This window comes from Phyllobates terribilis, unplaced genomic scaffold (assembly GCF_046119375.1).
Source record: "Phyllobates terribilis strain yellow unplaced genomic scaffold, ASM4611937v1 Scaffold_7__3_contigs__length_470593459, whole genome shotgun sequence".
In the NCBI taxonomy this organism is placed as follows: domain Eukaryota; kingdom Metazoa; phylum Chordata; class Amphibia; order Anura; family Dendrobatidae; genus Phyllobates; species Phyllobates terribilis.
The window spans coordinates 419,888,536-419,904,217 of record NW_027362767.1 but is presented as its reverse complement, the minus strand read 5'-3'; the positions used below and the strand labels follow the sequence as shown (position 1 = coordinate 419,904,217).

The following is a 15,682-nucleotide window of genomic DNA, read 5'->3' as shown; positions in this document are numbered from 1 at the left end:
ACCAGTCACTCACCCCCTTTCCCTAGAGTCTGGGCTCCCTTTCCCTCTTCCCCCTGTATTGCACTAAGTCTTTCCCACACCTGGCGTGGCATTATGTTTGTCTCATAATTATGTTTCATTTACAATGTATTGTCATAATTGTTTTGTTTTTCAATTCCTATTTTGAGGTTTCTTAATGACCAAAATACCAAACTCCCAACAGTAACAAGTGAGGAATCAACAACCTCTACTCACCAGTAGTCACAGGAGAAGTGATTGTGGTTGAGGTTATTAATATCAAATATAGCTGCAACAAACTATGTTTCTCCCCTCTGTAACTTATGTATGTCTCACTGAGGATTTCATTTTTTTCTTTTTTGTTACGGAGAAAACATTCAATTTTGTGCCACTCAAGTCTGGTATTTCATCTCATTCTCATCCCCTGCTGCATGTCCCTGTGGGCTACACCCTTCCCATGACCCTTGGGCTAAGACCCCTACACTTTGTTTCCCAATAGAGAAGTCATGCAATGTTTTACTATGTAGTAGCAAACGTAATGGGACCAACTGGGGATTTCAAGAGCTGATTAGATGTCTTTAAGTTTGGTATGACCCTCGCTCGTAGGGGGTGTCCATTAATGAAAGAAACCTATTATATGCCATAACCCACCAGTTCTTTGAACCACCTCTCTTGCATCACTTTTGGATTTTTGTTGGAATGCTGAGTTGGAACCATCATTAGAAGGATACTTTAATGTATGATTAGGTTACTATTATGGGGCCCACTAAAATCAATACATCATCAATGTGCCTTCTGAACAAGAGTTGCTTTATGCAAGATATAGAGGTTTTATCAGTAGAGATAAGTGAATTGATGCAAATTGAACTAATTTAAAAATGCTTGAAATTTGCTGAACCTGGCGAATTTTAACAATTTTCGATTTGGATTGGTTGAATCACCTAAATTGACCACAACTATTTCACATATTGCAGAAGAATGCATTGGCCAGAGATGGATCCAAAGACCTTTGGCTTGGCTGGGTTCGTTTCCCCCATAATGTCTTACATATATCTCATTACATGGTATAACACAGCCAAACAGGAAGGGCTATCATAGCCTGTATAAAAGCAGAAGTAGGAAATACAGCATCCATTTTGAAGTGAATCAAGATGATAAGTGGACATCACAGTTCACAGTTCAGCCACAGAGATAAGGAGACAAAGCCATAAAACACTGAAGAAACTGTACAAATAGAGTATTTGGAGGCTTTGAAGGACTTTCATGGCAAGTTGATAATGAATCGAATTTCATCTCAAAATTCATCAAGTCTTTCAAACAAGAAATTCGCTGATCTCTTCTGATCACACAATCTCCGATATATTCAGGTAAATAATACTTACCCGGACATTCACAGGGTATAAGAGGACATAGATTACTGTAGTACATTTCTGGGCTGCAGTGTTGAGGAAGGCACCAGCAATGATAATTTCCTATGTTCAGAAGAGATGAGTATTGTTATCATTCTACTTTGTATAAGTTGGGCATTGTCTGTCAACTCAGCCAATGAAACAGGTGAATAGGAAAAGCAAGTTGGTAGTTTTGGATGCATGGGTTTGATTTGGCAAAAAAATGTATTTTGGTAGAGAACTCTTCCATTGGAAAGAAGCCAGATAGTGAGATTGAAAAGTCAAAACCACACAGTACATTTAATAAGTGGAGTAACGGACCTTCAGTAGTAGGTGACATGGTTGTAGTTGTTGGGCTTTGTGTGGTAGTAGGTGGCATGGTTGTAGTTGTTGAGCTTTTTGTAGTAGTAGTAGTTGGCATGGTTGTAGTTGTTGAGCTTTGTGTAGTAGTAATGACTAAACCCAGAAAAAACAAACAAAAAAGTTATTTCAGTCCAATCAAAGATGAGAATGTGATGGTGTCAAATAGGCATATAGCAAATGTAATATGGACAGTGACATGCCTAACATAGGTGATGACATGTAACATGTTGTCAGTGGAGTCTGGTACAACTGCTATTACTAACTCGACCCAGAAACTGCTGTAAGTCCCTGTCTCTCCACATGTGACCTCTAACCGGCATTAAATAGTAAGTTTATTAGCCCTTCGGCTATGCCATAGATCAGGAGGTATAAATATAAATACACTTTATTTGGTTTAGTTTGACACTTTGTTTATTAAAATCAAGATTGCATATGTGATTTGAAATATATCTCTGCCGTGTTGCACCTTAGCCCATATAGTACTGTGATATTGCCCTTAGCCTTAAGTTACAATATTTTTGAACTGGTTCACATGGTTCGCATTAGTTTGATTTTGCAAAAAGTGTATTTTGGTAGAGAACTCTTCCATTGGAAAGAAGCCAGACAGTGAGACAATACCTCACAGTACATTTAATAAGTTGAGTAACGTGCCTTCAGTAGTAGGTGACATGGTTGTAGTGATTGGGCTTTCTGTGGTAGTAGTTGGCTTGTTTATAGTTGTTGGGCTTTGTGTGGTAGAAGATGGCATGCTTGTACTTGTTGGGCTTTGTGTGGTACTAGGTGGTATGATTGTAGTTGTTGGGCTTTGTGTAGCAGCAGAGGGCATGCTTGTAGTTGTTGGACTTTGTGTGGTAGTGAGTGGCATTGTTGTAGTTGTTGTGTGTTCTGTGGTAGTAGGTAGAATGGTTGTAGTTGTTGGGGTTTGTGTGGTAGATGGTGGCATGGTTGTAGTTGCTGTACTGTGTGTGGTAGTTGGTGGCATGGTTGTAGATGCTGGACTTTGTGTGGTAGCTGGTGGCATGGTTGTAGTTGTTTGACTTTGTGTGGTAGTAGGTGGTATGGTTGTAGTTGTTGAGCTTTGGGTTGTAGTAGATGACATGCTTGTAGTTGATGGGCTTTGTGTGGTAGTAGTTGGCATGGTTGTAGTTGTTGGGCTTTGTGTGGTAGCAGGTGGCATGGTTGTAGTTGCTGGGCTTTGTGTGGTAGTAGGTGGTATGCTTGTAGTTGTTGAGCTTTGTGTGGTAGTAGGTGGTATGCTTGCAGTTGTTTGGTTTTGTGTGGTAGTAGATGGCATGCTTGTAGTTGTTGGGCTTTGTGTGGTAGTAGGAGGCATGCTTGTAGTTGTTGAGCTTTGGGCTGTAGTAGATGGCATGCTTGTAGTTGTTGGACTTTGTGTGTTAGTAGTTGGCATGGTTGCAGTTGTTGAGCTTTGTGTGGTAGTTGGCATGGTTGTAGTTGTTGGGCTTTGTGTGGTAGTAGAGGGCATGGGTGTAGTAGTTGGGATTTTTGTGGTAGCAGATATCATGCTTGTAGTTGTTGGGCTTTGTAAGGTAGTAGTTGGCATGGTTGTAGTTGTTGGGCTTTGTGTGGTAGTAGGCGGTATGCTTGTAGTTGTTGGGCTTTGTGTGGTAGTAGGTGGTATTCTTGTAGTTGTTTGGTTTTGTGTGGTAGTAGATGGCATGCTTGTTGTTGTTGGGCTTTGTGTGGTAGTAGGTGGCATGGTGGCAGTTGTTGAGCTTTGTGTGGTAGTAGTTGACATGCTTGTAGTTTTTGGGCTTTGTGTGATAGTAGGTGGCATGGTTGTAGTTGTTGGGATTTTTGTGGTAGTAGATACCATGCTTGTAGTTGTTGGGCTTTGTGAGGTAGTAGGTGGCATGGTTGTAGTTGTTGGGCTTTGTGTGGTAGTAGGTGGTATGCTTGTAGTTGTTTGGTTTTGTGTGGTAGTAGATGGCATGCTTGTAGTTGTTGGGCTTTGTGTGGTAGTAGGTGGCATGCTTGTAGTTGTTGAGCTTTGGGTTGTAGTAGATGGCATGCTTGTATTTGTTGGGCTTTGTGTGTTAGTAGTTGGCATGGTTGCAGTTGTTGAGCTTTGTGTGGTAGTAGTTGACATGCTTTCAGTTGTTGGGCTTTGTGTGGTAGTAGGTGGCATGGTTGTAGTTGTTGGGATTTTTGTGGTAGTAGATATCATGCTTGTAGTTGTTGGGCTTTGTGAGGTAGTAGGTGGCATGGTTGTAGTTGTTGGGCTTTGTGTGGTAGTAGGTGGTATGCTTGTAGTTCTTTGGTTTTGTGTGGTAGTAGATGGCATGCTTGTATTTGTTGGGCTTTGTGTGGTAGTAGGTGGCATGTTTGTAATTGTTGGTCTTTTTGTGGGAGTAGATATCATGATTGTAGTTGTTGGGCTTTGTGTGTTAGTAGTTGGCATGGTTGCAGTTGTTGAGCTTTGTGTGGTAGTAGTTGGCATGGTTGTAGTTGTTGAGCTTTGTGTAGTAGTAATACCTAAACCCAGAAAAAATCAAACAAGAAAGTTATTTAAGTCCAATCAAAGATGAGAATGTGATGGTGGGCAATGGGCACATAGCAAATGTAATATGTACAGTGACATGCCCTAACATAGGTGATGACATGTAACATGTTGTCAGTGGAGTCTGGTACAACTGCTATTACTAACTCTACCCAGATACTGCTGTAAGTCCCTGTCTCTCCACATGTGACCTCTAACCGCCATTAAATAGTAAGTTTATTAGCCCTTCGGCTATGCCATAGATCAGGAGGTATAAATATATATGCCTCAGCAAAACCGCACTAAGCACTTTACATTGATGCGGTTTTCATTAGATCTATTTATGCCTACCTGGTTATCAACCATATATTGTGAGGGTGGATCATGGTGTATACATGTTATTTAACAATTGGAACAAAGGTTTACAAAAGCATTATACACTTTATTAGGTTTACATTGATACTTTATTTTGCATAAGTGATTTGAATCTACCTCTGCCGTGTTGCACCTTAGCCCATATAGTACTATGATATTGCCCATAGCCTTTAGCTACAATATTTTTGGACTGGTTCACATGTGGTTTGTTGATACGGACTCTCCCTGCTATTTTATATTTAATAACTGTTTTTAATAAATTGTCTTAATAATATTAAGACATTTTTAGCACATATCTCTTCGTTGACCCTTCGTTAACCCTTGGATCACCTGTATCTTGGTTTGTGTTGGGATTTTTAGTAGTAAATGAGATGGTTAGAGGAGCATAAAAAAGTTATGGGGCCCTAATGTAAAAGTCAAATTTAGTGACCCCCCCACTTTCTATGCCCCTTCAGTTCCTGATATTCTGATTGATACCTGCAATCCAATATCTTATTCCAGAGAAAACCAAGATTTTCTTAATATGTAAATGAGCTGTTAAGGTCCATGTGCCGGTCTCCCTGATAATCTGCCTCCATAGCTTCTTTGAAATGACAGAGGCCGTAATCAGTGCGAGACATGTAGATCTGGAGAACAGACTGTCAGTCATTACATGTCTCACACTGGTGACACCATTCATTTAAAATAAGCTCTGGATGCAGATTCTCAGTGAGATCTATGTCCAGCCCATAGATCTTAACAACTCATTTACATATAAGAAAATGTAAATTCTCTGTAGTAAGACGTTGGATCACAGATATCAAGTTATCACTTTAGTCATCTTCCTATGACCTGTTGCCCATATAGACGGCACAGGAGGGTTGATCCTACTGACAGATTCCCTTTAATTTACTGCCTTACGGCGCCTCCATTTATCACATGTTTTCCTTCAAAGCAATTACACTATAGGTACATAACTCTTGCACGCAATGGAAACTGTTACTACCTACAGACTCCCGAGATGTAGAAAAACTCACAAAAAGCAAGAGCAGAATTTCCTTTTAGTTATCATTCTCCACAGAAAGTAGTGAGAGTTAATAATCTATATGTAAAATTATTAAGATAAAAAATATGGCTCGTTCTGGAAAAAAAAAAGGATAAATCCTCCTAAGGCAGACGAGGAAAAAAGTTATGGCTCTTTGAAAGCAGAGATTAAAAAAATGAAAAATGAAAAATACTCCTCACATATTGGCTGAAATAGATGGTGTCCTTAAAGGGTTATTGTATATCTACTATGCAGTAACTTTATAAATGAGGTGAATATTTGTATTGGGCAACACTGGTGTAAATCTTACTTACGTGAACAGTCACACGGGATAAGCGGGCAGTTATAATGGTTGTAGTAGTACATATTTGGATTGCAGCGTTGAGGGAGGCACCAGCAGTGTTTCTTTTCTGCATATTGTTAAGAAAGCACGATTATTATCAACGTTCTTTTTATATAGTGTTTACCTTTATTATACATTTATTATATAAGATGAGCTTAACATCTGTTCAGTTTCTCACCTCTACGGAGTATTTTCCTTACAGGAATATAATGGAACAAAAAAATTGGATTAAGTTGTAATCCAAATAGAAAAAAATAGGGTTTTCTAATGACGATATGCTTAAAATCGGCCATGTCCTTAGTGGGTTAAAAATCGGTCATCTCATTCATTGAAATGAAAGGTTGCACCTTTACACAGTTTATAGTAGATAACACAGGAGCCATCATTACACTATTCACAATAGGTGATGTCACAGCTCACCTCCTCCTCCTCAAGTACAATGACTGATAACACCTTCATATAAAGTGGGCAACTCAGGATTCACCATTCACAATAGGTGATGTCACAGCTCACCTCCTCCTCCTCAAGTACAATGACTGATAACACCTCTATATACAATAGAAAACACAGGATCCACCATTCACAATAGGTGATGTCACAGCTCTAGGGATGAGAGGATCCGTGGAAGTTCGGGTTTGGCGAGTTTGGCCGAACTTGAGTCCAAAGTTCAGTTTGGGTAACAGGACTTGACCCCGGACTATATATAAATCAATGGGAACCCGAACTTTAGTGCTGTAAAATGACTAGGGGGCTGAAAAAGGAAGCAAAATGGGGACAAGAGCAAGACAAAGGCTCTGCAAACAAATGTGGATAGGAAATAACTTAAAATAACATAGAATAAAAAAAATAATAATAATCTTGAACCAGGAGGTGGATGTCCAAGTTGAGGAGTGGAGCAGTGCCTTTCGTGTGTATTTCTCTGTACTTATTAATAAATATATAAATTTAAAAAACGACGTGGGGTTTACCTTATTTTTAATACGCAGCCAAGGGAAAGCAGACAGCCATGACCTGGTCTTAGTGTGCTCAGAAGGAGCAAATATCCAAAAATTGAGGGGACCCTAAAAAATTGATGTGGAGTCCCCCCTATTTTTAATAACCAGGGAAAGCAAAGAAGACAACTGGGAACTGTTATTAATAGGCTGGGAAGGGCTATGGATATGGGCCCCTACCAAGCTTAATAAGACCAACCCTCATCCACCCCAGAAATGGCGCATTCAATAGACGGAGCAATTCTAGCGCTTAGCCTTACCTCTTCCCAATTGCCCTGGTACTTTGGCAATCGTGGTAGTAGTTTAGGGGTTGATGTAACCTGTATAATGTCTGCTGACATCAAGTCCAGGGGTTAGTAATGGAGAGGCGTCTATCAGATACCCCCAATATTAAGCCCATAGTCAAAAGAAATAAATACACACACACAAAAGTCCTATATTTTAAAAATCACTCCCCGACAATTTCACTATTTCTCCCATTTATTAGAATAAAAAAATAATCCGCAGGGTGCGCCGTGCTCCAAGTGGAGGTCCCGCGACAATCACCGTCTTTTTCACCCAGTGTATGGAGCTCCGTTCAAAGGGGAAAGCTCGATATACTGGAGCAGCAGCCACTGCCGGGTCTGACGCTGTACTCTGCGAGACCTAGCTGCTGTATGCAGTAAGGTTACCTCAGTTCACAGGCGCCGATTCACACGAGGGCATCGCAAGAGCCGGAATGGTGAGCGGTGATGTCACAGGGCTTTTCTGTTTCTGTGTTTATTTCTTTTGACCACTAGGTTAGTAATGGGGGTTTCTGACAGACACCTCTCTATTACTAACCTGTGGTCTTAATGTCAGTGGACATTACACAGCTGACATCAACCCCACAATCCCATTGCCCCAATTTACAACACACCAGGGCAATTGGAAAGAGCCAAGGCTAAGAAAAAGAATTGGTGCATCTTATGGATGCACCCTTTCTGGGGTGGCTGAGGGATGGTCTTATTAGGCTCAGATGTGGCCAATATCCCAGTCTTTTCCCAGCCTATTAGTATCAGCCCCCAGATGTCTGCTTTGCCTAGGCTGGTTCTGAAAAATAGGTCAGACCCCGCATCATTTTTGCAGGGTCCCCCTATTTTTAATAATAAGCTAAGGAAGATCAGAAATCTGAAGGATGACACTAATAGGCTGGGAAAGTTCATGGATATTTGCCCCTTTCTACCATAATAAGACAAGCTCACAGCTGTCTGCTTTCTCTTGGCTAGTTTTAAAAATAGGGGGGGCATCACATCATTTTTTAAAATTATTTATTTGTTTTACACTCCCAGGCCGGATCATGTGGTGCACCGGCCAATCACATCCATGCCAATACTTGGAATAGCTGTGATGGGGTTTGAAGTGCCGAACCCGAACAGTAACACGGACGTACAGTATAAGTCGGGGTTCGGTACCTAACACTAAATGTCCGATGATTCAAAAGTCTGCAGTCACATAGAATGACTGCAGACTTTTGGTAGAAGAACAGACAACCTTTTTATAACATAACACATTAACTATACCATGTCACAATACTATTGATGAGAAGATCTGACAAAATTTAAATTCTCCAAATCACGTGGATTTTACCAGAAAATTCAAATTGCAGCAAAGTTAATGTGAAGACCCAGGGTCTTCTATGGGCTTATTGCTACTCAGACAACACAGGGTGAGGGTAAAACAGCGTGGCAATACTTTTTGAACACACAAAGTGGACAATAAACACACAGAACAGTCCCAGCAAATACCCAAGATGGTACAACACTACACAGTCTCATCCTTTCTTCTCCGCCCACCTTGGAGAGAACAGCTGCGACTTTGGAGACTTCCAGTGCCGACTACCTCAACCAGTGGCCCCCCACTTCTGGTGGGCCCCCACAGAGAGAAGGTAGTGGCAAGCTTAGGAAGCTAGCAGTCCATCGAGTTACAAGGCCAGGAGACCCGAGGGTCCCAACCTGGCCTCTCCGAGAGTTTCTGTGGGGCCAGATGAACGGTGGGCCCCAATCTGGCTTCTCCCCAAAATGTATCCATGTCTCTCTGATGGTTAATGGAGCAGATCCGTATCTTTCCAGTTAGGGCCCTTACCCTTAGGCTAGAATCATATAGAATTCAAATCTGTGTCTCTTTGGATGCCATGCTATCCATCTGCTGTCCTGAAGAATGTCTCTCATTCTCCTTGTAAAGTCTTTCTGACTCTCCTTGATTCTGTCTGCAGCACTACAGACATCCCTGTTTATATTTACATTGGTGCAAGGACATCAGTCACAGGTAAGAGGTAAAGGTGCAGTGCTCACCTATCATTGCTTAATCTAATCTATTTACATAGTTGGTATCACAGGGGCTGTTGTTAATAGCTGACTCTTAGTACAATTTGTCATTAGCATAGTAAACATGATTGTTTCCAAAGGAATAGAATTCAACATTCAGGGTTATACAAATACTGGTCTGTTCTTATTGACCAGACACAAATACACAAAGATAAAAGGGTATTTCTCTTGGATTAACAAATCTAAATGTCTGTCTTATTAATATTTTACTCTGTATCATCACAGTTATTCTCCACAAATTGAATGTCTCTAATTATACTCTAAGGTCTCATCAGACCCCAGAACATACTAAACATAAGATGTTAAAAATGTATGCTCATGGCTCACCTGTCTAGCACCACCACTAATTGCTGCTTGCCGTCTGTTCCTCAGAGCCATCTCTTTCGTTGCGCGCCCCATCTCTTGCAATGCACAGTAACCTCTGAGGCTTGGTCGTGGCTTAAAATCCCAGCATAAATTGAACACGCTGAGAAATGTGGTGCACGATGGGAGTAGAAGAGGCCCAGAGAACAGTTTCCAATCCTGTCATATGCAGTCCGCTGTAGCATCTTTGACCTATTCATTGTAGGCCAGAACTTCAGGCTGAGACCAGGCGCCAGAGGTCACTGCGCCTTGCTCGTCCATGACATCATGATGTCTGGTGTGCAGTGACCCCTGAGGCCTGGTCACCCAGAGTGAACTGGTTGAACATGCAATTGCAGAAAGAAGAGGACCGGACGGCGGGCAGTGTGAAGGGGGAAAGACGAAGAAGACCACATGATGGACAGGCTCTGAAAACCCCATGATGGGCAGCCAGCAGGAGAGAGGAAGGTAAGTAGTGGATTGCTGAGTACTATTTTTTTTAACTTATGCTGGCCATCTACGGCTCAGCAAAATAGTGACCAGCTGGACGCCATTCTTCTGAATCCATGCAAATTTACAAAAATCCAGAATCTCAAACATGCAAAATTTTGTATATTCCAGTAGATTGAATTACACTTTATTTTTTTTTTAATCTTGGCATTTTCAAGTCTTTTAATTTTTACTACAAATATACCAACACCTTACCAGTAGTTAGTCGTGGAGTGGTTGTTGAGCTTGTTGATGTAGTCGGAGCTGTTGAAAAGAAGACTGAGTTAATAATATGAATCATAACTTCATGTTTTTGATTTTATATATTGATTTCTTCCACCTGCTTGAACAGAATATCATTACTAATGTCAGATATTGACTACTGAGCTACTGTTGAACTGAACGTGAAATAACCGGGAATTCCAAACTGTAGTTCAAGCCAACTCCTCATTTTGACGTCAGTCATGATGTTCAGCTAGATAAGGAGCAAGACATGATGGGTAATTCGAATGGAATCAAAAAACACAGATTAGGAAAATACTCTATTTTATCATGATAGGATATATTTGGGATAAACTAATTAGCATCGGAATACAACCTTTTAGCCTTTTTACTGACAGAAATAAACAAAAATTACCAGTAATAAGAAGTTAAATGATTTAAGAGTTTGGTTTGATCCCCAAAAAAACTAATTTATAAACCAAATCCAATCAAAGTAACTTTTTTAGTAAGTTAGTCTCATATTCATATAGGGTTTGATCTGTTATATATTTCTTCTATTTTACATTTTATATATGTTACTGTAAAAGTCAGAAGGCCGGTAAAACCTATGATTTACCGGTCAATCTGGACATTTACCGAGGCCGTCGGTAAAAGCTCAAAATGAAAAGTAAAATTGGACTTTTACGGGTGAAGTCTTGGTAAATCTTAACATTTCTCAACAGCGTTGGTAAAAGTCAGATGTATTCCATATAAACGAACGATTTTGGACTTTTACCTGGGTGAATTGGTAAATCTTTACACTTACCAGTATGTGTTGGTAAAAGTAACTACCAGCATGTGTTGGTAAAACTGCGCATACAACCCTTCTCAGCTACATTTACTAAGAAGCCGTGGTAAATGTGCACATTTACCAACTGCGCTTGGTTAAAGTCAGATGTTCCATCTTCACACCTGATATTTCTGACTTTTACCACGCTCGACGGTAAATGTTAACATTTACCAAGACTTCACAGGTAAAAGTCCAATTTTACTTTTCATTTTGAGCTTTTACCGACGGCCTCGGTAAATGTCCAGATTGACCGGTAAATCCTAGGTTTTACCGGCCTTCTGACTTTTACAGTAGCATATATATATATATATATAAATATACCTAGTCTACCAGTAGTAATACGTGTACAGGTTTTGGTTGTTAAAGTAGTCAGAGCTCTAGACAAAAAGGCATCACTTATAATGGTAGCAAAAAAGTTCCCCCCTTATTTATGACTCAGTTAAAATCTATATGTTTCTATAATTAAATCTATAGGTTTCTATAATTAAATCCATAGGTTTTGATATTAATTGACAAAAAAGTAAAAAAACAAAAACTCACCAGAAGTAACAAGCGATGTATGTGTAGTTGGGTTTGTTGATGTAGACGGAGCTGGAGCAAAAAAAAAAAAAAATCTTATTTAGCAATGTCAATCAAAAGACCTCCACTGAGTAAGTGTCGTTCTGAAAAAACAAATGTCATTTGAATTTTACTTTCAGCATTTAGAAACATATAGAAAACTTGCCAGTAGTAAGAAGTGAGGTGATTGTAGTTGGCGCTGATGATGTATCAGGAGCTGCACAAAAAAGGAAAAGTTATTAAGTAAAAACAGTTTACATCCCCTGAGGAAGTCTCATTCTAAACATACGGAGAATTTGTGTTTTGCTTTTAAGTTTTTTTCATGACAAAAATACCCAAAACTCACAGGTGGTAATAGGTGAAGTGATTGTAGCTGAGGTTGTGGATCTGGTCGTAGCTGAAGGCAAAAAGACAAAGTAATTAATCTACAGGAATCGGAATAGCAACAAAAATGATTTCCCTCATGTTTGTCTCATGTTATGTCACATTTATAATGTATTGTTACTTTTGTTTTTCAATTCCTATTTTGAAGTTTCCTAATGACCAAAGTACGAAACACCCAAAAGTAACAAGTAAGAAATCAACAACCTCTACTTACCAGAAGTCACAGGAGAAATGATTGTGGTTGTCGATGTCGGAACTGTAAGAAAAAGCAAAGTTATATGGCGACAAAGCGACAAACTATGTTTCTCCCTCTGTTCCATCTGTACGTCTCACAAAGGATTTCTATTTTTTTTTCTTTTTTTTTTTGTTAGTTTTAAAACATCCAATCATAGGAGTAACGTTTCTTCATGTGTATAGTGACATGCCAGGCCTGGCATGCCAGTGTGAGGAGGCTTGTAGGCTATGCAGTGCTCCTCTGGTAAATTAATTTGCATATAAAACATTTAATAACTCACCAGTAGTAAGAAGTGATGTACTTGTAGTTGGACCTGTTGATGTATTTGGAGCTGCACCAAAAAGGCAAAGTTATGAACAAAAAAAAACAATCAAAATGCCTGTCTTAAATAAATCTCATTCTAAACTATTTGTGAATTTACATATAGTTTTCAACGTTTTTTTTAAAAAAAAAATCCAAAACTTACGAGTAGCAATGGGTGAAGTATTTTTAACTGAAGTTGTGGATGTGGTCGTAGCTAAAGACAGAAAGGCAAAGTTATTAATCTACTGGAATCAGAACAGTAACAACAATGTTTCTCCCCTGTGTTTGTCTCATAATTATGTTTCATTTACAATGTATTGTTACTTTTGTTTTTTTTTCAATTAGAATTTTTAGGTTTCTTAATGACCAAAATGCCGAACTCCCAACAGTAACAAGTGAGGAATCAACAACCTCTACTTACCAGAAGTCACAGGAGAAGTGATTGGGGTTGAGGTTGTTGATGTCGTTGGAACTGTAGAAAAAAACAAAATTATTAATATCAAATATAGCAGCAACAAACTATGTTTCTCCCCTCTGTAACCTTTGTACGTCTCACTGAGGATTTCATTTATTTATTTTTTTTGTTATGGAGAAAACATCCAATAACTCACCAGTAGTAAGACGTGATGTGACTGTAGTCGGAGCTGATGATGTATCAGGAGCTGCAGCAAAAAGGAAAATATGTTATTGAAATACAATCAGTTTAAATCCCCTGAGGAAGTCTCATTCTAAATGTATGGGGAATTTATGTTTTGTTTTTAATTTTTTTATGACAAAAATACCCGAAACTTACAAGTAGTAATAGGCGAATAAGTTTTAGCTGAGGTTGTGGATGCGGTCGTTGTTAAAGGCAGAAAGGCAAAGTTATTAAAGGGGTTGTCCACTACTTTTACATTGATGCCCTATCCGTGAGATAGGGCATCAATGTATGATCAGCCGGAGTCCCGCACACAGCACCCCCGCCGATGAGTTGCTATCAGTGCCAACGGCAGCCGCTGGCCGGAAGTGCTCACCTGCGGGCTTCCACCATCAAGTGGTAGTGGCTGCCACGGTGTACTGCACATCTGCCTCCCATTCAGTTGGATAGGAGGCATATGTGCAGTACACCGCAGTGGCCACTACCACTTGACTGCGGAGCCCCGTAGGTGAGCACTTTCAGCCGGCGGCCACCGCCTGCACCGATAACAGCTGATCCCCGGGGGGTGCCATGTGCAGAACCCCGGCCGCTCATACATTGATGCCCTATCTTATGGAAAGGGCATCAATGTAAAAGTAGTGGACAACTTATTTAATCTACAGGTGTTGGAGCAGTAAGAAAAATGTTTTTCCATTTTTTTGTCTCATATTTATGTCTCATTTAGAATGTATTGTTACTTTTGCTTTGTTTTTCAATTCCTATTTTTAGGTTTTGTAATGATTAGTGATGAGCGAGCACTAAAATGCTTGGGTGCTTGTTACTCGAATCAAGCAAATCGTAATGCTCGGGTGCTCGTTTCGAGTAACGAATATAATGTAAGTCATGTAAGTCAATGGGAAACTAGAGCAATTTTCCTACAGACCCAAGCAGGAGATCTGTGTCAGCCAGAAAATTGCTGAAATGGATGGAAACACTGCTAAAATGGAATGGGAGCAGCATGGGGAAAAGTCCCGGACGCATTTCTGACTCCCTGGTCGTTGCTGGGAACAGTGTTGTCAGAGTATTAATCCACTATTATGGACTGGCAATAAAACATACAAACCAAAGATAAAATGGATTTGACAGGAAAAAATTGTATATAAGGCAAAATAAAAAAAGAGGAGAAAAAAACGCCTTCTCTCACCATATTTCCCTGTAATTTTTAGCAATAAATAAATAATTAAAAAAAAAATGACGTGAGATCCCCCTACTTTTAATAACCAGCTAAGACAAAGCATACAGCTGGGGGCTCATATTATCAGGCTGGGAAGGTCCATGGTTGTTGGCTCCTTCCCAGCCTAAAAATACAAGCCTGCAGCCGCCACAGAACTGACACATCACATTAGATGTGCCAATTCTGGCACCATGTCTCAGCTCGTCTGTTTACCCTGGTGCGGTAGCAATCAGGGTAATGGGATTTGGGTTTGATGACAGCTGTGATTTGTCAAAAATCACAGCTGGCATCAACCCTTGGGGTTAGTAATGGAAAGGTGTCTATCAGACACTCCCATTACTAACCCAGTAAGAGAAAGGAAAAAAACAGGCACAAAAAATCCTTTATTCACAAAAACACTCTCCGATAAATGCCCTCATTCTCCCATTTATTAAAAAAACAAATTCCATGCAGTTCCAAAATAGTCCAACGATCCAGCGATGCCCCATGTTGTCTGAAGCTTATGGAGCGCTGTAATGATGTTCCATAGGCTTTCTCAGCCACCACTACCAGGCATGCTGCTCCGCGAGACCAGCCGGCTATGAATTGATGCAACCTCAGTGACGTCAGTGAGGTTACATCAATTGACAACCGCCTGGACCAGCAGTCCAGCAATTCGCATGACCTAGCAGATTCGATGTAGCACCTAAGACTGCCAGACTGCGCTGCCGCCGTACCACGCAGATTGCAGTCCAGCAGTCAGACGTACTGCAGAGATTCTGCCGAGTCACACGGACTGCCGGACTGTCAGACTGCGCTCTACGTGACCCAGCGACTGTGAAACCCGGTAACCTTAAGGAAGACTTTAAGGTTTGTGGAGTTCCCTGCTTTTTGAACACCTGGAGGCTGTGAACTCTAGTAACCTTACTTCACATCTTCCAGGTGTCCCAGCAGCTGGAAACTCCAATAACCTTAAAGTCTCCCTTAAAAGCTCAATTAGGGTTTCTGAGCCTCACAGCTGCCGTGAGACCAGGTGGCTGTGAACTTTTGGAACCTTAGTTCACAGTCTCCAGGTGTCCCAGCAGCTGGGAACTCCAGTAACCTTAACCCCTTTACCTCCCAATGTGGTTTGCACGTTAATGACCAGGCCAATTTTTACAATTC

The 15,682-nt window shown here is 40.4% G+C and overlaps 1 protein-coding gene across 1 annotated transcript in view; it reads right to left on the bottom strand.

The window, feature by feature from the left end:
• LOC141155583 (uncharacterized) overlaps window positions 1-15,682 on the bottom strand; it is a 184,648-nt gene that overhangs the window by 37,660 nt on the left and 131,306 nt on the right. Inside the window, exons 34-44 of the mRNA XM_073642453.1 lie at window positions 13,301-13,351; window positions 13,111-13,161; window positions 12,853-12,903; window positions 12,667-12,717; window positions 12,366-12,407; window positions 12,114-12,164; window positions 11,934-11,984; window positions 11,750-11,800; window positions 10,375-10,422; window positions 2,400-4,244; window positions 1,707-1,841 (exon numbers count right to left, since the gene is read on the bottom strand). Of these exons, the coding sequence (XP_073498554.1) occupies window positions 1,707-1,841; window positions 2,400-4,244; window positions 10,375-10,422; window positions 11,750-11,800; window positions 11,934-11,984; window positions 12,114-12,164; window positions 12,366-12,407; window positions 12,667-12,717; window positions 12,853-12,903; window positions 13,111-13,161; window positions 13,301-13,351 (2,427 nt within the window). The remainder of the gene's footprint in view (window positions 1-1,706; window positions 1,842-2,399; window positions 4,245-10,374; window positions 10,423-11,749; window positions 11,801-11,933; window positions 11,985-12,113; window positions 12,165-12,365; window positions 12,408-12,666; window positions 12,718-12,852; window positions 12,904-13,110; window positions 13,162-13,300; window positions 13,352-15,682) is intronic.